Below are 25,908 nucleotides of genomic sequence, written 5' to 3' on the forward strand. Positions count from 1 at the left end.
GGTAGTTCCCGAGGTCTGCCGTGGCTCCCACTTTGTGGAGTGGGATAACCATCTCGGTGCACCATTTAATGGGCATAAAGCCTGAGGTGAGGCTATGACTGAACATGGTACTTAGGTGGTGTGCCAGTTCATTCTGTAGTTTGTGTAGAAGGCAGCCTGGGATGTTGTCAGGTCCCATGGATGCTGTGTTCGTGGCTTTGGAGAGTGAGGTTTTTACCTGTGCAGCTGTGATTACAGGAGCTTTGCATTCTTCCGGTATAGAGATGGGCTCTTTATTGGGTGGGGGTTGGGGGGGGGGGTAAAGTTAGCACTGAACCTATCTCCCAGGATGTTGGCAATATCAGTTGGTTATGTATATTTAGTGCCACTGTGCTGTAACTCAGAGCAGATCTGAGTGTTGCCATTGAGATTCTTGACATAGCTATAGAATACTTTGTGCTTGTCTTTAGAATCAGTGGCAATTTTGTTTTCATAACTATCTTTGGAGGATTTTATGAGCGATCTCAGCTTCTTACTGAGGCTGACCAGGGAGTTCCTCCAATCATGGGATTTTACTCTTTTTTTGCAACAGTTTCTTTCTTCTGTTGTAGAGTTTGTTTATGGCAGAAGATCACCAGATTGGCTTCCATGATGGGAAAGAAATTGGGGCTAGGTTCCGAGTCATTTGGTATTAATGGGGATATATTGTTAACATTTTTTATGAGAGACAGTACTGAATTTATGAAGTGTGAATTAAATTGTAATGCTATGCTATCATTGATACTTGTAGTGGTAGGAGATGGTGTAGTAATTTGACCAGGACTGAGTATCTGATTTAAGGATGACTAGAATTTTGGGGGGTTATTTTGGTAATTTTGTTGGATTGATGTGTAATAAGCTTTTTTATCATTTCTAATTTGTTTTTTGACATGGTTTCTATGCTGACAATATGATTCATAGGAAGTTTGTTTTTAGGCACTTGATATTGAGACCAGGTGCTGTCTCTGCCTGAGGAGTTACATGGTGTTCTTTGGCCAAGAAAGCTGCTTTGCTTTAACCTCGATCTTTGTAAGGGGTGCTATAGTATTTAATATATCTAGGAAAGTGCTACTGAAGTATTCAACTGCAAAATCTATGTGTAGGTTTTTTAAAGGGGGGGCTCAGTTACATTGTTTAAGAAGTGAATTGAAGGTTTCTGGGGAAAATCTTTTTTGCAACAAACATGTTTAAATATGATGTTTTTAAGAAGGCATGTCCACTTCCTAAGTAGGTAGGTGGGATGATGATCGCTGAAACTGTTTGGAAGACATCCAGTGAGGTAATCAAGGGAGGGCCTATTTGTTATTGTCCAGTCAAGGATTGATTGTTTTTTGCTATGTTTATCAATTCTTGTTGGGGCAAGTATTGATAGAGAAAAAACATAAAGGTTAATAAAGTTGGTAATATTTTCAGAGGAGCAGGAGATCCAGTCTAAGTTAAAGTCTCCTATTATAATAGTTTCCTGATTGAAAGTGGAGGCAGACCAACTGAGAAGGTTCTCGATTGTTGAGGGGTTGCTACCTGGGGGGAATATAGGTGGCAATTATTGTAATGTGCTTCTTTGAGTTTAGGTAGAGAAGTGTAATTAACATTTCTGAGTTTTTGAGGTCTGGGGGTTCATTTAAAATTTGTTCCAATTTGAGTGTGTCCTTTTATGCTATGGCTATGCCGTCACCAAGTTTTTGGGTTGTATCAAGTCTGTGTATGTTGTACCGTGGGGTCAGGAATTCAGTATCTTTTATGTGGTGCTTGAGCCATGTTTCAGTTATGACTGTAACCTCTGTATAATGTGACAGGTGAGTGGAATTCATAAACCCAAGTTCATGTTTAATAATGGTAGGTCAGAGCTGTTGTGTGTTAGGTTACTGATGCTGTGAGGTATTGTAGTGTGTGGAGTAAGGGCAGTGTGTGTTTGTGGGTCTAGATTGGGATGTGTGTCCCCACATAGTTTAAGGTAACTGGCTTTTATCAGAAGTAGGTGTGTTATTTTGGGTAGACGTTTGGCAAATGTATAGTATATGTGATGTTTTGAATGTAAATCTGTGTATCTGAGTGTGTAATGTTCTGTGTGGGAACTGTTGTAGAAGTGAGGTGATATGACTATACTTAATAAGTTAGAGTTTAGTGGTGTACTGAATCAGTTAATGGGAGAGTAAATGCTTGTGATATGTTGTTTGTCATAACAGGTAGTGTGGAAAGTTAATATAAGTAAGCATATAAGCGATACGTGTTGGTTGTGCTTAAAGAGTTTGGCTAGGCTTATTGTTTAGGGAGTTTGTTTAGTGGTTTGGTATATATTTGTGCATAGTAGGAGTGAGTGGAATTTGGAGGTAGGGTAGGGGAGTGGAGTGAGCCAGAGAGGAGTGAGGGCAAATGGAGCAGGTTGAACCTGAGATGCAGCTGTCCTTAGAAACAAAACAATCTGTAAGTACTGACAGCTTTAACCCAATATGTTACTTTAGCAGTTAAGTTGCTGGAAATTGCAGTAACACAGGTAAACTGAATTAATTAGTGCCTTGGTGGTTATAGGTGGTATGTTAAGGACTTTAGAAGGACATTTTACAGGACAGACAAAAACTTTACTGAGGGCTGGGCATAAAATGTGGGGAAGGGTGTGTTACGGTGATGTGTGAGGGGTCCGTTCCTAGAAGAGAACAAAGAGACAAATTACTATTTAAAATGCACAACATACATAGGCACGTTAATGATTCTTCACTGCTGTTGGGTTCTCAAGTAGTAGGCTGAATCTTTATACTTGGTGGCAGATTGCCACATTTAACTGTTCTTTTTGAGTTTTATAGTTTAGCGTGTTAAAGGATGGTGAGAAGCAGGGCTTATATACCTAGAATGAGGGTGGTAAGAAAGAGGAAACCAGTTAGACAAGGATTCAAAAATAGGTACCATCTCTCAATCAGGGGGAGCAAAAAAATGGAAGCTGTGCCTGCAGGAAAACTAGTAAATATATAGGCGTAGATAGAATAGAGGAGACAGTATAAAGTGGAGAGTGGAAGGTCGATAACAACATAAGCAAGTAAATATCCACTATATTGCTGAACTATCTCAATGAATAAAAACAGTTGTACAAATCACTCTTTTTAACAGCATATGTCTTAGTGGAGACATGCACTGAAATAATGACCTCTGTCTGGCTAGTGTAAATCACATATTCTAGTAGAGATATGTTCTGTTATTCAAAAAATATGTTTGGCTAATATAAAAAACTCAAGTCCCTCATGTCAACAAAAACATTTATTCAAACAGATATAGCGTACTATCATAAAACAGATTGGCTAACATGAAAACACAAATGCCGAGTAACATGCAGTAGTATGTGTCCCAACAGATAGAGTAAGTGCTGCAGAATTTGTATGTTCCACACCTCTTGTGTCTTTTAAATGTACAATTGTGTATGTATATTTGTTGAATCTTTATACGTGGTGGCAGAGTGCCACGCTTAACTGCTCTTTTTGAGTTTTATAGTTTAGCTTGTTTATGGATGGCAAGGAGCAGGGCTTGTATACCTTAATTCACATTCATGAAATGGAATAATCGAATATCAACTCTGCACATGACCATATGGGATAGGGCTGAAAAGAGAATGAAAAAGAAAGATGGCACTTGTATCCCCACATTCATAATCAATGCAGTGCAAGAGAAGCGATGTTAGAAAAAAAAGCATCTCCATCCCTGTTTGCCTCATTTGTTTATTTATTTGACATTTGTTGACTGGGAATGTCTGACTGAGCTTGCGCTCTTTTTCAGCAGAGTCCTGGGGAGAAATAATATTAAGTAGAGAGAAAAGAGGTTGAATGAGGAACTCAAGCCAGTTCAGTGTTTTCAAGGCCAGGCAGTGATGGGATTTAGGTTGAGAGCTATTTATTTATTTTCCGCTTTGGCAGTTTACCAAACAATCAAAATTTTATAACGGCATTACACACACATAAGGAAAATCAGGGATGGATTGCAAAAACTGTGGACAGCTGAGAGGTTTGGTTAGTGGTACCATCTGTCTTACTGCCGGTAGCAATTCCTCTTCCCTTTCCAGAGTTTTGCAGAATATCCTTGATTTCATTCCTATTTTGCTTTGTCTTTCATAAAATAGGTTAGTAAAGCTGTTGTCTAGCAAATGCCAGTAGAAAGTCTAGCTGCTTACAAATACTTCTGAAACCAAACTTCTTTCTAGTGATACAAGCTTGATTTACAGTGAACATCATGATTGGACTGTCCAATCAACATGCTCATTCTTGAATAGTAATGACCTGTTATTGTATAATCAAAAGTTTCTGAGAGATTTATGACTCACGAGAAAGTGCAGTGTGAAGTATTTTATGTGCCAGAAAGCTGTCAGATTACAGATAAAAGGCTAAAAAAATTGGGGGAGAACTGTTTGCCCCCTTTTAGAGGTGTACATAGTGTGATTTTTATCATGGATGGGACTGTAACTTCTGTTTTAGCTCAGTGAAAAAGTGGGATTAGGATAACCATCAAAATAATGAACACAGTGGTAAAAGCAAAGAAGTTTTTGCCCAGCTCTGTGGACTTGAGTGATAAAACCCTGATTATGCTTCAGATGATCCAAGTTCGATCAGCAGCACAGAATGTTAGAAGAGCCAGATAAGGAGCATTTATAAACTCACCCGTCCTTGGGGGTGAAGGTAGTTTGACCTGCTACCACTGCAAAGAGGGGTTACATTGTGCAATTGGCTCTGCATGGCATGGCAGACTGGCCCACTCCCTAACTCCTAACTCTCACCCTGGGGGCAGATGGACTGATTAGGCTTTTGTCTCAGTCATGTAAAATATGTCCTGTAGGGGTTTATGACACAGGATCAAAAAGTCCTTTCATCGAATGGCTTTTAAATCGGAAATGCCATTAATAGAAGTTGCTTTAGTGAGATTGCGGTACAGTGAAGATAGGAAAATTTGCCCTTTCCTCACTGTAGTGTGATCTAGGAGTTGGTATATATATATTTAGCAGTGGGGGGGTGCAGCCCCTCCCCCAAATCGAATTCTGAGACATTTGCTCAAAACATTGGCAAATAGTAAAGAAAAGTTATAAGAAAAATAAAAGGAGCCAACACAATGAATCAGCTGAAGGGTGATAACTTAAATATCAATATAACTAGGCTGAATTCAGCCCTTGGGAGAATGACTAATAAAAAATGTTTAAAAAGTAGAATGTGGATATTGCAGGTGCAAAGAAGGAAAGCTTAACTTTACAAAATGAGAAATGGTACAAGCTGTAACCATCAAAAATTTATATGGATTTTTGGAAAAGAAGACTAGTCAGGCATGGTGTGTATCTAGTGAAGGTTTTCACTTTTAAATAACTATATCAGTTATTTGCCCTGTAAGTGTAGTTAGTGTAGGTTTAGCAAGAAAAGAAAATGAGACTTATCTGTAATATACGTGACAGTAATATTTATTTATTTTATTTATTTTACATTTGTTGACCGGGATTGTCCGACTGAGCTGAAGAGCCCTTTTTCAGCGGAGGCCTGGGGAGAAAAGATGCAACATATTCTGCAATTTTCATTATAAATTAGCATTAAACAGCAATAATACCTAGATATTAATATTAATAATTAATTATAATATAATATTAATAATACCTACATATCACAATTTATTTAGGTTTATTATGGATTTCTCTGTATGGGAGATATTTTAACACCTTTGTTAAGTTCTTGCATTGTAGACATAGGTACTCTTACAATAGTAGAAAATAAAATAAACCACAGGAATCATTTTTCATTTTCATTATATAAGTATCTGCTGTTTTTGATAATTACCATTTGCTCTGACATTACATCAGTTGCTTAATTTCTGCCTTCCTTTAAACCTCACTTCTCTGCCTGAACAGTGTTCTGCAGGTGTAGTTTCCACAAACAGCATTTATTACTATATAGTGAATGGGAAATTCACAGTTTGGCTAGTGAAAAAAGTGTAGACTCATTTATCTAAATATGCAAATGTTAAATCTTTTAAGACTAAGATGTCTGACAAAACTGACAGGGAAAAAAAAACTATCACAGATTTATATTTTTGCAAATTATTATTCTTTTCATAAGGCTAATAGTTTGTTCAGATAGGAACTGCAGCCTCAAAGCTACTAAAGTGTAAAGGGAGAAGGGTGGAAGATGGAAAAAAGAAGAACTGAAGATATGACAATGATTTTTCTTAAATTAGAAACAACACTTCTGATTAAAACCTAAAGAACATGTTTATTGTATTTAGTCCTCATGTAAGTGAAAACAATGTTCTTGCTGAATGCAGTGGTAGGTAGTCATGAAAAAGAAAGCCAAGGCAAAAAAGGATGTCTTATGAAAAGAAAGATGACAAGAATATAAAAAGAAATTTGAAAAAATAATAGAAACCTTACACGATTATCTAGAGAAAAAGACAAATGAAGAAACTGTCTGACAGGAAAGCTGGTATTAAATGAAACAGAGGAAGCATTACGGATATGAAAAGAAAGCAAAGATATGCAATAAGAAGTGTCACATTTTCAGAAGTAAGTAAAGAGATGGCAAAGGTTGACACAAGTACAGTTGCCAGAGTTGGTTAAAAGGGTGATGTCTTGGCAGAAAGAACTATAAAGATGTTCAGTAAAATGGAGAAGTACTTGGAAAAGGTGTGTGTGTGTGTGTGTGTGTGTGTGTGTGTGTGTATATACACACACATATATATATATATATATATATATATATATATATATATATATATATACATACACACACACACACACATATATATATATATATATATATATATATATATATATATATATATATATATATATAAGGAAACAGAATAGTGCTAATAGAGGATTAATAAAGGTTTAGTTACTAATGAAAATTTAAGAAGGATATACATTTGCTTGATATCAGAGAGTAGCAGAATAACTCAAGTATCATGCACACAAGAAGCAGAGGGTTTCATCACTGTGGATACAGGGCATGTACAGTACCTTGCAATTCCCACTGCACTCCCCCACATGTAAAATAGTGAAATGATGCCAGCATGTTCGGACATTCCTCCTGTTACCCTGTCAATAAGAGTCAGATGCATTGTGATAGTCCTATCCATATCCTCTCCCCCTCCTGATGGAGGAGCATTCATAGCCTGCAGTATCATAAGGCCATCCTCCCTGGATAATTAAGGCCATTCTGGTTCTGGATCATAGTTTGGGTATACCTCAGTATGCAGTGGCCCAAAGAGGGATAAAGTGATTTAATGTGAAAGGAACTGATGTCAGCAGTGGATGACATAGTATGTATGACTATTTACTTACATCATAAAAAGAAAATAGCCTGTGGTTGTGGAGCCGGATCTCCTCTCCATTGTCTTCAGTGTAGGGATTCCACAAGAGTTGTGTCCTTGGTCCACTGTTATTCATTCTAGTTGTTAACGATATGTGACAACAATGTATAACATACCAATGATACAATATACAGATGATGTTGCACTGTTGCAGTTGAAAGCCAGCTTCACGTAGTCAGCCAGAAAGCTGAAGCAGGCCTTTTGTCATTCTGAACTATGAATCTCCTCCAACTCACTAAAACGTAACACCTCTAAAGCAAAGTCTTTGCTGTTTGATAGCATGAAAGATACCAGAAATGCCACTGCACCACTACAAATTAACTCCATAACTGCAGCTCTGGTTGAGCAAATGCACACTTTCAGGAATCCAATGTTTCTGTTAATTCAATAACGTACATATAGATAGTTTTACTAGCAGGCCAGAAAGCCCTTACGAAACTAGGGCATCGTTATTGCCTAAAAGCTCTGGCTGTAGCCAAGGTTTCCTTGGACCCCTTTCTGAGTTTTGAAACCCTGCCCTCTTGATGTTGTGCCAGGCTGATTTCTATAGGCTGTCATCTGTTTACATCATAATTTTGCAATTTATAGTCCAATCAGTAAGGTAAACACACTGCTGTGACATGCTCATATGTCTAGGTTGGCAGTCACTTCAACATTTGTTGACTATCTTACTACCAGTTTTGTCTTAGTTACTCATTGCTGCAATCTATACACAGTGTGAGACTTGTCAGGTTTCTGTCCCTAAGATACTCCATAGTCATCTTTCTTCACTTTGCATTTATCTCCCAAGAATGAATAATACTGCATTGGTGGTAATGAAGGACATCAGTAATCACAGTTTATATTCCAGCCTACATCATCCAAATACACATTAATCCTGCCAAGTTAGCATTAAAACAAAAGTATGTTAATGTTAACAATTACTTTTTTATCCCAGTAGGGTCAATAACTAAACAAAAAAAACACATATATATATATATATATATATATATATATATATACACACACATACAGTGGATATAAAAAGTTTACACACCCTTGTTAAAATGCCAGGTTTTTGTGATATAAAAAAATGAGACCACAATAAATAATTTCAAAACTTTTCCCACCTTTAATTTGATCTATAACCTGTACAATTCAATTCAAAAACAAGCAAATCTGTCAGGGGAAAAAATATAAAAAACATACAATATGCTGGTTGCATGTGTGCACACCCTTAAACTAATACTTTGTTGTGTGTGCATACCCTTAAACTAATACTTTGTTGAAGCACCTTTTGATTTAATTACATTCAGTCTTCTTGCGTAGAAGTCTATCAGCATGGCACATTTTGACTTGGCAGTATTTGCCGACTCTTCCTTGCAAAAGTGCTCCAAATCTGTCAGATTGCAAGGGCATCTCTTGTACACAACCTTCTTCAGGTCAACAGATTTTCTATTGGATTTAGGTCTGGGCCATTCCAAAACTTTAATTTTCTTCTGGTGAAGCCATTCTTTTGTTGATTTGGATGTATGTTTGGGGTCATTGTCATGATGAAAGGTGAAATTCCTTTTCATCTTCAGCTTTCTAGCAGACACCTGAAAGTGTTAGGCCAAAAGTGATTGGTATTTGGAACTGTTCATAATTCCCTCCACCTTGACTAAAGCCCCACTTCCACCTGAAGAAAAGCAACCCCAAAGCATGATACTGCCATCACCATGCTTCACCGTGTTGATGGTGTTCTTTTGGTGATGCGAAGTGTTGTTTTTGCACCAAAAGTACCTTTTGGAATTGTGGCCAAAAAGTTCAATATTGGTCTCATCAGACCATAACACATTTTCCCACATGATTTTGGGAGACTTGATGTATTGATTTTCAAATTTTAGACTGGCCTGGATGTTTTTCTGTGCAAGAAAAGCCTTCCGTCTTGCAAACTTACCGCATAGTCCAGACATATGGAGAATACGGGAGATTGTTGTCACATGTAGTACTTTTTTGACGATTGTCTTCACTATGTTCCATGGTATATCCCATGCTGTGGAAATGTTTTTGTACCCTTCTCCTGACTGATACCTTTCAACAATGAGATCCTTTTGATGCTTTGTAAGCTCTCTGCAAACCATGGCTTTTGCTGTAGCAGGCAACTGAGTAAATGTCAGGAAAATCCTACTAGGACAGCTGAACTTTATTTGGGGTTAATCAGTCTCTTTAATTGACGGCAGGTGTGTACCCAAGAAGACTGAATGCTGTAATTAAATCAAAATGTGCTTCAACATTAGTTTAAGGGTGTGCACACTTATGCAACCAGCGTATTGTACATTTTTTATTTTTTACATTTTTTCCCCAACAGATTTGTTTGCTTTTCAGTTGACTTGTACAGGTTATAGGTCAAATTAAATGTGGGAAATGTTTTGAAATGATTTATTGTGGCCACATTTTTTATATTACAAAAATCTGGCATTTTAACAGGGGCGTGTAAACTTTTTTATATCCATTGTATGAGTATATATATATATATATATATATATTTTTTTTTTTTTTATATTAAACTGGCATGGTCAAACCACATATGCTGGGCAGGCAATGGGGTAGTAGGCGTGCTTGTAGATGAAATGACTGGCCTCTGCTGTTTGCCCTTGTAATTCTGGCTATGTATTTAGGTGAAGCAACCTGGAACACAAAGTCTGATTACTGTTCTATGAAAAAAAAAATTCCCAAAATGTAATATTTTTTATCCTGGCAGGATTAAACCAGTACTGTGAGTAGGCAATGGGTGTAGAGAATGTATACAGATGAAAAGAGTGGCCCATGCATTTTGCTGTTGTAATTAGAACTTTGCAGGACTAAGGTGTATTTATGTGAGGCAACTTGGAATATAAGCAGTGATTACTGTTCCTGTGAAACAAAAACTACATTAATGTAATATTTATTTATTTGTTTATTATCTTGGAAGAGTCAGACCAGATACTTGAAGTTGACAATGGTTATGGGGGGCTGTTTGTGGCTGCTCTGCTGTGAAAAACTTTTTTTTTGTTTTTGTTTTGTTTTTTGCAGAAAATTAAATTGAATCCTTATTGCTTCATCCAAACATCTGTGCTTCTTGTGTATACTTGATACTGCATGACATTAAAGCAGACTGTGCGTTATGTTCCTCTGTGATATGCTACAATGGTTACATTTGTTTTCATGCATTGTATTTAACTGAACTGAATATTTGCTTTTGGGCATTTTATTTATATAGTATGGAGTTCCTTAAGTTGCTGTGCTGTAGTTATTGTTTTCACAGAAATTACTGTTTACTTACAAAACTGCATTTACTATGGTACTTGCTGTTGTAATGTTGGTTTCACTGGGACTCTCTGCTAGGATATCATATTGCTTATGCAAACATGCCACTATGGAATGGAGACTGGGACTTGCTGTGGTTAAGTACATCTCACCCATGTGTCCTTGAAGCAACAGGTACTGTCTGTTAATTTGCTTTGTGCTCGAAAGGAAATACCTACCTCCGATATCACAACTAGACCACAGTGATGTGCAACAGAATGTATGTATTGCTGACTTTTCAAATGTGCTGTCAGAGCATCTTAAGGTGAGCTTTCCCCAGTGAACCAAAAACAACGGTAGCAGCCACTCGAACACCAGGACCAAATCCAAGGCAAAATCCGATACTTATGTAACAATATTTATTGTAACACCAAGACAATTCCAACCAACGTGAACGCCAGTTAACCTAGGTTTCGTCTTCTACCAAAGACTTCTTCAGAACTACTCACTCAAGTAACCACTTGATCTTATATACGCCCATGTGAGGTTAATTGAAGCTCATTACATGATTGACCTACACTTGACATAAAATAAACCTCCAAATGTAATAAAATATAAAAATGTGAAAATGTAAATATGTAAATGACAATATGTATTGCATATTCAATAAATGTCAAAAAACCTTATCTAAAATCAATTAATATTGACAAAGAATTGCATTCACTGGCTCATTGAAAAACATCTAAAGTGATCTATTCTATCTACATACACTTTAAGTAATTTGACTTATCATACTAAAATATAAGAAATGTTAAAAAATATACAATAAAAACTCCAATACTATAATTAATATAATTGATGTATGTAAATTTGATATGGTTACCTCTGGGTGAACATCCAATATACTTGTCAGCAGTGCTAAAATGTTTAAAAGGAATCGTGTAATTTTGATGTATTGGTATACTATTTAATCTAACCATTAATATATCTAAGCTTCAACAGGGGAGCTAAACTTATATTATCATTTATACCCAGATATCTAGTGGCATCTAATCTCAGTTGCCATTTCATTTCACTTAAATCCAGGTGGACATCCAACACATGTCCTTGTTTGTCCTTTGTCACTTGCTGAATGACACAAAATTTAAAACCATGGTCCTGATATTGTTTAATATGCCTAAATAAGGCGTTATTATTCCTTTGATGTTTTATATCCAAAACATGCTCCCCTATTCTATCCCTTAGATTCCTACTTGTTTTCCCTATATAAAATACTGAACAATCATTGCACTTAGCCAAATAAACAACATTCTTAGAATAACAATTAAAATGTCCATTTATAAATATAATTTCATTCCCCAACTTCATTTTCCTTCCAGTTGGTAAGATATAACTACAAAGACTACATCTCCCACATTTGAAATTGCCAATCATTGCCAAAATTTATATTTTCACATATTTATATTTTATTACATTTGGAGGTTTATTTTATGTCAAGTGTAGGTCAAGTCATATAATGAGCTTCAATTAACCTCACATGGGCATATATAAGATCAAGTGGTTACTTGAGTGAGTAGTTCTGAAGAAGTCTTTGGTAGAAGACGAAACCTAGGTTAACTGGCGTTCACGTTGGTTGGAATTGTCTTGGTGTTACAATAAATATTTTTACATAAGTATCGGATTTTGCCTTGGATTTGGTCCTGGTGTTCGAGTGGCTGCTACCATTGTTTTTGGTTCGTTGTTCGTTGTATCCTTTGGAGTTGGGTGTTGAGCTTTCCCCAGTCCCCGCCCCTTGGTTCCACTCTGCACCCCCTCTGCTGATCAGCTTTCCAGAACACACCCCCCTTCTGCAAATTCCTGGCTCTGCCACTACTGACCTTCAGAATTACCCTCCAGATATAGCTATAAACCTCCAAGTATTACAAATAATAGCTCTGGCCTTAAAAAATTCATAGCAGGGGGGGCAGAAAGAGGAGCATGTTCTTATTTTTGACAACAGAATGTATTTCTAAACTACAGGCTATATAGGTAGTGGTTTTGAATCTTTGTATAGGCTTAGTTTTTATATTTTCATAAAGTATGTACTCATAAACAGGTCTAACTTTATGAGGAATGTCATAAATCTATGCGAAGCAAGGTTAACTCGTAGGGCCAAAATCATACTGCTTTGTTCAGATCATAGCAGTTGACAGGTATGCCTTCAGATGCATGTGTTATCTGTGAATAGCAGCAGAAACCTCTGTCCCTTTCAGTTATGCATACCGTTGTGACAGAACAGCATGCATTCATTTCATTTTGCTTTTAAGATTTGTTTTTTATATAGTAAATGTATGCATTTTATATGTATTTATGTATGCATATTGTTGTGGAATGATACTGCTTGGCTCTCCCTAAAAGAGATCTCATTGCTCATTGTGATTAGTTAGCTAAGAAATGTAAAATCAAATAAATAATGTTGCATACATGATAACAAAATCTAAGGGTCATGGTGGGAGAAGTAGAAAGATGACAAAAGATGAAAAGACAAATATTATTTAAATATGCTATGAAAGAGATATATGAAAGAATTATATAAAAAAGGTAAATAATATGAAGAGATGCTAAACTCAAGAACGAAACAGTTCTGAAGATATGAAGAGATAGTACAAAACTGATATGGAGAATAGTTATCTAACTAAATGAGAATATCAAGTAATTAGAAGACAGAAAATGAGAAATGCTACATTTTGAGTGGTGACATCTTTTTAATGTAAATCTTCCATACTCTGCATAATAGATTTACATAAATCACTTCCAATGATATGAATACATTATTTAAAAAATGATAATTGTTATTTCTTTCTGCTCTTAACAGTATCTGTTTATAAAAATATTTTGCCTTTAAAAAGTGTTTACATTTTTTATTTCAATTTTGTTAAATTTACCAACTGGACATTATAGCTAAAATGTGCATTTTCTGCATGTAACTCATTTATGTTTCAGAAATAATAAATGCAAAATGTGTATTCTTGATCCGTTTTCCTGTTTAGTAAAGTTTCATTTATTATAAAAAGATCAGTCTGTGTTGATTTACATGCCTTAACTTGCTGAGTACATCTTATACAGACTAATGACTTCCTTTGTTTTCCTTTTGATGCTTTATAGATTTTGCTTCCACTGATTAACCAGTACTTCAAGAATCATTGTCTTTACTTCTTGTCCACCCCAGCAAAGGTCTTGGGAAGTGGTGGCCATGCTTCTAACAAGGAGAAGGAAATGATTGCCAGGTAAGGAAATATGGATAGACTCATGGGTGTAAGTGCAGTTTCTGTAAATTTAAGCTTATGTCTGCAGTATACAAAAATGCATAAAATAAAATTAAAAAAAATGCACACATTATATAATTCTACCTGAGTGTTGTAAGTATGAAGTGTTGCTTTCAGCAGATATGTAAATACACTCACATATGCTCCCTAGACAATAATCTTACAGAAGTAAGACGTGTTTACAGTAGCTCTGTCCTTATGATGTCCTGTAGGTAGAAGTCACTGAAAGTTGGGAAAACATGCTAACAAAGCTGATGAACACAACATGATAAAAGTAAGCAGTGTTGACAGTAATCTGATGCCCAGTTGAGTTCTGCACCTTTATTGTCAATGTGGAGCTGCAGAGACACTATTTCAAAGGGCAGTGGGTATCATTTCAACTATTTTCAGTAAGGTCTTATAGGGGATTCTGTATTGTTTTCTTTAACTGATACATGCTTATTTAAGGAATGGATTTTATAATGCTTGTCATTATCTGTGACATTCAGTATTCAGAACCATTTTAATGACCTACTGCTGTTGTTCCCTCAACACTTCACTAAGAATGATTTTGTGTGTTTTCCCATACAAATATCAGTGTGAAGAATCGTATTTCAGGTAGAAGAAGGGGCATGCTTGTGTTTTGTGATCAACTATAAAACTTAAGAAAGATGGTGTTTTATGGTTTTGCAGGTAGAGATCTGTCCAAGACAATGCTGCAGTTCTTCTCTTGCCCTATCAGCTGTCCACCTCAATGGGTACTTTGCTACTCCTTGTTGGGTGATTTAATTTTAAATGTAGTGGGATTTCCTTCTCTGGACTATCTGATTCTATAAGCTGTGCTTATTTTAATGTGTGGGAGCCTCCAATGAGAGGGTGTCTTGAGAGGGTGTGTTCTTACATAAGGGAGATAAGTTCAACCATCTCCCAAAAGAAGAGCTGTAATTTAAGTAACTTTCATGTCTAGCTAATGTTAGGGCTTTAAGAATGTGAATACCAGTGCTGATAGACTTTGTTTTAGGAGGTTCCTCTTAATAGGATTGTGTGTGTGTGTGTGTGTGTGTGTGTGTGTGTGTGTGTGTGTGTGTGTGTGTGTGTGTGTGTGTGTGTGTGTGGTGTGTGTCTGTGTGTGTGTGTGTGGTCTGGCTTATTGGCAGATGCCTACAACAGGAGCTCAGTTTTAGAGAATGTCTGAATTGCAGCTACTGCTCTGAATACATTCTTTTGTGCTTTCTTCATCTGAAATTAGATGGTGGAAGCCTGAAAAAAGAGCCCAGAAGAACCTTACTGTGACATGTTCTTTGTATGCCATCACTCCAGCATAAATTGTCAATAGTGTTACCAACAATGGAATTTTGTAAAACAGGGCCAGCAATATTCTGATGATCTGGCAATAGGCAGAGCACTTCCTCAAATTTATTTTGACACAAAAAGCCATACTTCTTGGAGGCTGAGTATTTTAGGAAGTACATTGTGTTATTTTAGCTTTTTAAAGTCTTAATTAGAAAACGTTCTGTGATGGAGGCTACCTGTTCTAACACAATAGAATCTGCTGATCTAAATAAGTCCCTTAAAGTGTATATGATGGTAGAATTTATACTAAGTAAATATTTGGTGTAACATTTGCATGGTAATGTAGTTTGTGTGGATGACTAGGGGATTATTCTGTCTTAATCCTATTATTTGTTACCATTTCACTTTATGATTTTTTTCTTTGTCTAACTTCATTTTTTCCTATTTTCTCTCACCCTTTTTGTCTCTCTTTCTCCCTCTTTCTCTTTGTTTGTCTGCATCTAGCATTTTCTGCAAGTTAGCTGCTCTGGTCAGGCACCGAGTCTCTCTCTTTGGTAAGCAGTGGGATGAAGCAGGCTATCACAGATTCTGGTGAATTCTTTTTGGTGTTTGCAAGCTTTCTGTTATTGCTTTAGTTCAACAGAATACATGTTGTGCTTCTAACATGTTTTACCTTAAGTTGCGAAGCACAGTCTTAAATGTTTTTAGCCAATATGATGAAAAACAGAATGCCTTTAGAGAAAGAGTGGCAGATAGTCTGTTGCTATTTGAATGCATGTATGCATTTTTTTTAATCATATCTGCACCTTCATCTTCTTCAACATACTCACATGAGATTAAATTTGTTTGCAAGGTATTCCAATACGACTGAACCCTCCCTTTAAACTCACACATAGGAAAGGGTTACAATGAAGCATCAATGGCCATATGAACAGTGGTGATCTGCTGATATCCTGCAACAGATCGAGCTTAAAGGCCAAGACTCACTGAATACTTTTAAAACTAACGAGATATTTTTCCAAAATGGTGGTAGTACATATAGCAGTAGTATATGCTTATTGACAGTTCTGTATTACATTTGTGAAAGTTAATTGTGCAGCTAGTGTCTCAGTTGTAGCTAAGTGTCTGAAACAGCAATCAGCAATAATTAATGAAAGAAATACATGGAAAGCTTCCCTAACTCTCCTGTGCTGGGGCCTGTTCATCCTGTAGCCCCAAATTATTTTAGCCAATCCTGACATTGCTATACATTGGAGAAAGAGACATTTTGTGAGTGAAGTGACACTTGGATAAAGAGAATCATTGAACCACCCACAGGTAGAGTCAGCGAGCCAGATGGCCAAAACAGAATTCATATGATTCAGGTTTCAAGATTCTGGCACTTTTTCATTAGTGAGAGGAATAGTCTATAAGGTTTCAACAGATCAGCCCAAACCTATTTAATTATAAGAGGCTAGCTAACCTTTTGGAAGATGTTAGTGTTAACAAACCTCATTAAGAGGAGGGATATGTGGTTTTACAGTTTCAGCAGAACCACTGTATTCTCCTCAGTCAGCTTGGCACAGCCAGTGGTTTAAAGCTGTGAGTTTTGCAAGCTGTAGCATACTTTGGTGAGCTACTCTAAGAAAGGCTCTGTACTTGAGCAGAACAGTATTTCATGACTGACGTTCACGTATTATACAGTCATGCTACTCATGAGACTGACCTCCAGTATCACAGACATAAAGTACAGATATACCTAAAAATGCTAGTTAGGCAAGTGTGCTGTTTAAGCAAATCCAAAATGTAAATAAATTATTTGCCCAGTGGAAAGAAATACTGACATGTATTTAGCTCAGCAACCACTGTCACTGGCTTCATGTTACTTTGTTAAAAGAAAAGATGGTAAATAGCACTCCCTTGTCAGAGTCAGGCAACAACTATGAAGTCAGCTAGAGCAATTTGAATTACTAAAATATCTGCATATCTATATGTATGTGTGTATATGTGTGTGTGTGTATATATATATATATATATATATATATATATATATATATATATATATATATATATATATATATATATTTATATAAATTTTTTTCAAATATTCCAGACGGAGTAGAAAAAGAAAAGGTATTCCGCTAAATCCCATTTCAGCATGACTGCAGAGTAGCTATTCATTAACTAAACTCAACTGGAATGCAGTTTATTATAATTTGTTCATCATATTTCTAGTAACTAGGTTTGGTTCACTATGCAGAATTAGTCGTTATACAATAAAAGAGAATCCTTGTGCAAAAACGTGCATGCTGACAAAGTCTGATGAATAGCTAGCCATGAACATCTTCCACTCTCCACAAACCAATAAAATGTTTCCTGCTTAAACATGTAATTGCCAGGAGTTTTGGGAGTCTACAAGCATCCTCACATAAACATTAGAATACTTATGCCCTCCTTTGTTGTAAAAAACAGATACACACACACACACACACACACACACACACACACACACACACACACACACACACACAATATATAGAAGCAGAGACTACATGTAGTAACAGTGTTCTTGCAAACACAATTATGATAGAGTAAAAACCAAGATCAATGTACTATCTCTGTAACTCAGAGTTAATAGACTTTCAAACAATTTCACATTAGCAGCAACACAATAAACCTGAAAGACAGAACAGTATGAAACATCCAATGCATTTTGAGCACCAGAGAGAAAGAGCTTCTTGAGAAATTTTAGGACAGAGTCAGGATCTTACAGCACTATAAAATCCTCATCTTCCTCGCATAAAAAAAAAAAACACATCCCTGAGAGCTACACTCTCTAGGGATATAAACCTTACCACAACGATAAATAGGATGTGCTGTAGGGATAGATTCCTGACCCAGAGACTCCCCATGCTTTGGAACAAGATTCCAATATACATCAGGCAGACCACCTCACTAGCACTCTTCAAGAGAAACCTTGACGGGTGGATGGGAAACAGAAAATTTACCCCGGGGATCACTGCAGTGGGCTCTGCTGGACAGAGGTGCAGGGAACTAATGGCTGTGCTGGTCAGATGCACAGGGAACTAATCTAAGGGGGTAGCAAAAGCCAACACACTCTGGCTAGGCTTATAAATGCCCTTGGGCAGATAGCCTAGTACTTGCCTATGAACCTGTACATTCTGGGAATTTAATACCGGTTTGATATTACTGTTAATGCATGCATAATTGAGCAGACTGTATATTTACAGATACTTTGCTTTACCCAGTCTGCATTTTCAGATGCGAGTGTTTTAGTCTTTGGGTACTTAATAAAATAAGTGTCTCAAGTTATTTATTAAAAAAAATAAATAAATAACTCAAGACACTTTGTTAGCTAAATGTTGTCAATGTATATATTTGTATAATGCAGAACTACAGATGAAAGAAAAGTGTAAATAACTACTTTTCTACTGCAAAATGGAAGAACATGCAAGTAAATTGAAAAAAAAATACAACTGCACAATTAACAAGCAGAAGTGATGCAGTTGCATTAGTAGCAATGACATGTGGTTGGGTGTCGGTAATGCGTGATTCACCCATGGCTGGTATGGTTTGGTTACGAAACACTCATGACTAAACCAAGCCAACAGTGGGTAAATCAAGCACTGCCCATACCCAGCCACAAGTTATTGCTAAACTATACTACATTCTCAAGGCAGTTAACAGTGTGTTTAATGAATACAGTAGAACTAAATCGATAACTAAATTATGTGTTTTAATATAATTCTTACTTGTTTCACATATTTCTCTGTCTGACAAAGACTTCACTTCTCAATTTGCTTGAACAGTTTATGTTTGATTGTAAAGAAAATGGCATCAGTGTCCCCACTAATACTTGTTAGTGGAGGTTGGCATAATGGCTAAGGTGTTCACCTTATAGACACAAGATGCAGAGTATGATTCTCACAGGGGATAATTTGATAGGCTTAAAATGACTCACAAGGGTGATCAGCCTTGTACTACTCTAGCTAATATATTAAAAAAGAAACAAAACAAGGACCAATGTTTTAAGGTTGGATGGTATTGAATTTAAAAATGGCTCAATGTACTATTGCCACTTACCAGCTGTACCTCATTTTTTGTGTTGAAAGGATCAGGTCTCAGTGTGAAGCCCTTCCTTTTTTTTATTCTAGGTGATTTCATCTCTCATGTTTCACAGTCATTCCACCTTTCTTCAGTCAGGCAGTGCCTAATTATTCTTCCATTCAGGGAATTCTACATATAGATGAAGTAAGGGCTGTTTGAGAGGGACAGTCATTCCGGCAACCATGATGGTGTTTTTTTGTCTTCACTGGCATCTTGACATTGAGAACCTAACCCCTGCTGGAGCAGGGGGACTTAATGAATCATATCATCATGCAAGTTCACAACTCCCTTCTGTTGTGAGTGTGCACGTCCCCACACTGCCTAGGAAGGCTACCATCTGTCATCGACTTGGTGAACCTAAAATCTTCTCCCAGGCCACCCCTCTCTGCTGCTCCCATCCTGTGATGGCAGCTTTGCCTCCTAGCTACCTTCCAGGATGGGCTGACCCATCCTCACTGACACTGCCTTCAAGATTCTGAGACACTACTCATACTGGAGTCACATGGCACTTATTCAGGGTCTTATTCTACTATTCCACTTGCTGTGGCAAACTTCGGGATGTCTACCAAAGGTGTCAAGATCAGAAAAGGCATGCAGTGCAGATCGTTAACTGATGACTGTTCATTAGATTTTGTAGTGAGCACTGCACCTGTTTTGTTACAGAGATAATGAAGATAAAAATGTGAATATCTAAGAGACCGGCACCCAAGAAGTATTTGACAATGCTGTCATTAACACTCATGTCTCTGATATTTAGTAAGATAAAATGAAGGGTACTTGGGGCTTTGCTTTCTATCTACCCCACTTTGATTTATACCACTAACTCCATTTGTTCTATAATGTGAAGGAGGTGCATTTATTTAAGTTTTACTGCTGCTCATGTAAGTAAGTTTTAGTCTATCCCTGATGGGGTATTAAATTGTCAAAAATAAAGTCTGGTCACTTAAATGGATGCCAGAAGATGACCTTACTTATTTTCCTACCCTTCCTCATTCTTTGGAGCGTGCATGGTAACCAGGCTTCTCTTCTGCTGTTGGTATTACACACAAAATACATTATAGTGTTCTGATTATGTCACAATAACAGTTAAAATGTTGGGACCATGTTAAGTTTTCTAAAAAAAAAAAAATGGCAGTACCAGTCTCTACAAAAAGCACTGCCTTCATGACAATCATTAACATTACTTTTAAAGCATGCATTCATAACTTACTAGATAAATTATTGTTTATTCAGAAAACCTAAAATGCAGTCTTGTCAGTTCTTCAACCGTAATTCCTCATGCGAGTTAAGTGCTTATGCTGTCATTTGGTGACTGTTCTAGATTGGGGAAGGGTGTATATGAGACCTATCTTGGTTGCTGGTTTGGTTAATCAGCACTTCAGCAGTTTATCGTTGTAGAAGTAAACAGTGTAAAACCACGTCAGACTATTGCTTACATCTGCTCTCTGATGTTTCTCTCCAGGCACTGATGCACCTGCGGTTGTAAACTGCCTGCACATCTTGGCACGCTCACTTGATGCACGGTAAGTTGAATTAGTAAGTAGTATTTTTAAAGGCAGTTGCTAAGAAAGTTAAATTTGTTTATTAACTGATTAATTAATGTGCTGAGTTATTGAGTAACTAGTTGATAACTGAGTGGTGAACAGGAAATTTGACTGAATACTTCAGTGGTTTTCTTCAGGAGTTTGAGCAAAGCTGAAGAAAACTTTCATGTGCATACAGTAGAAATTCACACAAAAATAATATTTGTCCATTTGACAGCCAGAAATGATAAAAGATAGTTTATGTACTTATGTTTGTTTGCTTGTTTATTAGGCAAGCTGACTAGGCAGAAGTGCCTGTTTGCAGGAGATGATCAACGAGACCTGCCTAGATCCAGTAATAGTTCAGAGTCATATTAATTGTATGTAGAAATTCTCAGAATCAAGAGTCAGATCCAAAAATACAGGCTTGGTTTACAGTTCATAGTCTTCATCACGTGACCTAAAATGTCTATCATAAATACAAAAATATGGCTGTGGATCAAATTTTGTGAATGAACATTTTCTGAACACACTACACCAAATTACTATTGTTTGTTAGAAATATTACAGCAAGGGAATACTTCCTTTTTCTGTAAGGAGGAATTTCCTCTCCAGCCTCACACTTCTATTTTGCTTAATGCAAATGCTCTAAAGTATGTGTATGGCAGAATAAAATAGTAGTTTCCTTTTAGTGTAGTATGTTTTGTTACATTATGTATTTCTATGAACAGTTGTACTTTCAGTTTTTTAATTTCTCCAAGTCTTTTGGGTTTCTAATACCATTATGGGAACGGACCCCATTCCTAAGTCAAAGTACAATTAAAGTTCATGAGATTAGTATTGTTTCAATATTTGTTGTTAGCCAGAAGTGCTCTTTGCAGCACCCGCAATGTGCCCAGTAATGACTCCTCCTGCAATTCATATGGCGTTACATGAATTGGTAACATATCCAAGTATGATTTTAGATTCTTTTTTATAAGACCCGTTGCTTCTACTGCTGCTTGAACTGTCTGGGTATCTTTCTTCCACACTGCTCTCATTTCTGCTTGCAAATCTGATATTTTATGACTTTGTGTCTCTCCCTACATAAGACACTATAGTTAATGTCATAAATGTGGCGATTTCAATAACCAATGCTACTTTTGTCTACTTTTTATGGACCACTATATCTGTTTTTCTCTCATCTATTTTTTGAATTGTTGGTAATGGGTATTCCCATGTGATATAAACTTCATCATTTTCTATAATGCTTTGTGGTTCATGTTTCCACTGTTTTTCAGCCACTTGTGTACCATAATATTTGCACAATCTCCAGTGCAACAGTCTTGCCATATTATCATGCCTTTCATTATACAGTCCTTCTGCCATTAGTATGTCACAACTGCAACAAGATGTGCAACTGTTTTCACTTCTATTTTACAAAACCTACATTTGTCTGTTTCTCCCACATGTTCAATGGACTTTGTAAACCAACATGACACTGTTTTACCTGCCAGTATAGTAACCTTTCTTATTTTGGTTTAAATTCACCTCTCCTTAACCATTCCTTCATTTGATTCTGATTAACATGAGGTTGTTCCAAGAGTTTTCTATATTTGCAACTATATTTATATATTTTTCGCATTTCTTGCCTTTCTCATCCAATCTTTTTCCTTATATTCTTTCTTTTGATTTTTGGCATATTCAGTCGCTGCCTGATTTTTATCTACTTCTGGTTTGATTTCCATTCCTGCCTGACACAGATATGCTTCTGCTAAACTAAGCAGGGAAGTAATCTTAGACTTATTTTCCTCATGTTTCAAAACTTTCAAAGAAAACCCAAAAGGAAAAGGTGCCCGAAAAAGAAACCAATCAACCCAGCAAAAAGACACCCTGGAAGGACGATTGATACTCATAGGTGAAATAAAGGAATTAATTAGTCTAACAAAAAACACAAATCCAAAGAAACAACTACATTTGGGACTTATGAGGTTAGTAGATATGTATACAATCCCATGACTGTAGCTCTATACATGTAATCAATTTCAAGGAGGCCCATACCTCCTTCAGAATGGGGAATATATAATCTTTGTATAAACTGATTTTTATAAATCATTTGATGAGCATGAAACTTTCTTCTTGTTTTCCTGTCCAACAACTTTTGGGGCTAGTCAGTCACTCTAGAACTGTAAGTTATGACAGGAAGTACAAACTGATTTGTAGTTTGGACTTTCTTTCTAAATATCAACGTTTTCAGTATTAATTTAAATCTTCTAAAATATTCCTGACTAAGTTTTATCCACATGTGTTTGTTTTATTGTTGATCCTTCATCAATTCCCAACAATTTATACACTCCCTCTTGCTCAAGTTCTTTTATATCACATTCTTCACCCAAGCTGATTTTTTCTTGGTGCTGCAGCGTTCCTGCTTTAAAAGTTGCTTTTGCACATTTATCAAAACCAAATGACATTCTTATATCATCTGAAGAAGTTTTGACTACTTTGTGCTTTCAGTTCCTCATCTGATGAACTATATAGTTTTAGATCATCTACAAAAAGAAGATGCGAAGTCTGTACACTTTATTGTTTTCCGAGAGCCAAATTGTAGCCATGGCCTAATCTGTTAAGCAGACAGCTTAATGGGTTAAGAGCAAGACAAAAGAGCAGCTGTGACAGAGTGTTACCCTGGAATATCCCCCCCTTTGAATTTTTATCCCTGGAATAATAATTTGTCCTTTATCATGGCTTAATTGCAAAGTGATTTGCCACTGTTTCATGGTCACTGTAATGACACTGATGTGTAAGGTATATCTTATACATTTTTAAGCGCTCTACAAATACTGTCAAATGCTGTTTTGCAGTCTATCTACACCATACTTAGATTCTTCCCATTTTTACTGTTCTCCTTTATTGGTTGCATTTAAGAACAAATGATCCTTTGGTCTGTATGACTTTCGTTGATTGCCCTTTTGTTCTACTGCCATGGTTGAGTTTTCAGATAAATTACTATAAACTCTGTCGGCATCAATTCCAGTGTATAGTTTATATGTCATCGGAAGGCAAGGTGTATTGGTCTATAATTTTTAGGATGGCTTGTAGGTTCGCTCTCAAGTAGGAGCATTGTTTTTTCTGTTGTTAACCAGGCTGGTGTCTGTTCAGGGTGCTCATATAAATAGTTCTTACTCATGGCTAGATCTTCATACAAAGATGTTAATACTTTTAGCCAGAAGTTAGGTACTGCATCTGGCCCTGGGATTTACCAGTTAGGAGCTTTTCTTAACTTTGTTTCAATCTCTCTGGCCATTACTTCATCCTATTTCATATCCTGTACATTTGAATTTCTTATTCTTTCTTTTACTTCTTCTATCCATTTAGCATCTTTGTTATGTTCTGCAGGATTTTCATAGATATTTTTCCAAAATGTACCTATTTCTTCTTTTTTTTTGCTGTTTTTTAATTCCTTTTGCCTTGTTTTCCAATTGTCTAGAAATCTTTTTTGGGTCATCAATAAATTGCTTATTTAGTACTTTTACTTTGTACTTATCTACACATCTTCTAGTTTTCCTGCCTGTGGTGATCGTTTTAGTTTATTATTTGTGATGGTACACGATAGATCCTGATCTGTTCTGATACTGTGTGTTGATGGCATTCAGTTTCTCTCCTTCCTTTCCCTTATTACCCTGTCTTCTTGTGGTAAGACTTTATTTAGCTGCACAGTAATATAGCCTGTTTACTTCTGTAATATCTCATTAATCTCTGTGGACAGTCCTAATTATGGTCATCGTTTGTTTTATCAAACTTCTAACTTTTGGGTTTCATTGAACTTCTCTAGTCTATTTCTTTCATTAATCTTAATATGTCTGTCCATCTGTATTAAATCAAGCAACTCTTCTCTTAGATCATTTTCTTCCAAACTGAAGGCACATTCTTTGTTCTTCATTTCCTACGGACACTCTTTAAAAATATTTTGTTCTTTATTTTTTGCGCTTCCCCAATCACTTATTTTCCAAATGGCCCACTGTTTCTTGGTCTATATAGTGTTTTTCATGGATCTGTTGTACTAATGATCACAAATTTGCATTTGAAGCTTCTGACAGTTTTTCTTTTGGAAGTATTTTTCTTTCCTCTGATTTCTGTCTTAATCTTTTCGTATATCTTCTGTCTGGAAATTCTGGACTTCTTGCATAATAGTAACAATACATAATTTCTTTCTTATCCTCAATAGTCCACTCTATCGTCTGTATGGCTCTTTCCTGGCCTATCAGTTTTTGTGATTTTTGTGGACTGCTACTTCCTTCCACAACAGGGGATCATCCTCCACCTGGGTCTGGCCTAGCCCCATTGTAGGAATGTTTCCATGTCTTGAAACTTAAAACGTAGTGTTGATTGGTGGTGATGGAAACTACTAGCCACCAGGGATAACTTAAAACACTGGGATGAAGACCACTAGCCACTACTGAAAACTCTTACATGTCATGCTTGAGGAGCACTTAAACAGAATAAAGTTTTGCCAGGGCAGGGGAAGGAGTACACTAGCCACCATTGCAACACTTTAAACATAGTGCCTTAATGGCACACAAGGTCGGGGTAGACACTAGACAACAGGGATTACACATTCATCTCATGCCTTAATAGCATTTACAGGTAGTGTTGGCTGGGGGACCACAATATACAAGGGATACTCAATGTAGTGTCCTTTAAAACCACTTAATAAATGCCTTAAAAGCAGGAAAGTGGATTCAAACTCTGTACCCTCACTACAAGGATATTAGACCTCTGGGCAACCACTAAACATCAGGGGATACCATAGAAAAAAAGAATTAATATGTCAAAAAAAGAGTAAATTAAAATAGGAGAAACAGCTTAAAATCCTGCACCCTTAGGTCAGGACAAATCAGCATTAACCTAATTAAGGTTACTTTCAAACTACTAATTAAGTAAGGGTTTTTCATTATTTACAGAAATAGAAAATTCCTTACCCCCTGACACTAAACTCACTGGCTCAAGCACTCCTTCTCCCCTCCCTTCTCTTTGCAGCCCCAATCCTTGCTAATATCCAGACCACACTTTTAACTAAATTAGAACAAACATATAACAAAATAGCTCGCTATGCTACCAACTTACCATATAACTCA

At 36.5% G+C, this 25,908-nt stretch overlaps 1 protein-coding gene across 1 annotated transcript in view; it reads left to right on the plus strand.

Annotated features, from left to right (window-relative positions):
* The window catches only part of LOC122794026 (ryanodine receptor 1-like), a 2,146,276-nt gene that overhangs the window by 1,337,439 nt on the left and 782,929 nt on the right, over positions 1-25,908 (plus strand). Inside the window, 3 exon segments of the mRNA XM_044062140.1 lie at positions 13,732-13,853; positions 15,669-15,718; positions 20,734-20,794. Coding sequence (XP_043918075.1) covers positions 13,732-13,853; positions 15,669-15,718; positions 20,734-20,794 — 233 coding nt within the window.

The sequence above is a fragment of the Protopterus annectens genome, chromosome 1.part0 (assembly GCF_019279795.1).
Source record: "Protopterus annectens isolate FY-2018-M chromosome 1.part0, PAN1.0, whole genome shotgun sequence".
NCBI classification, from domain to species: domain Eukaryota; kingdom Metazoa; phylum Chordata; order Ceratodontiformes; family Protopteridae; genus Protopterus; species Protopterus annectens.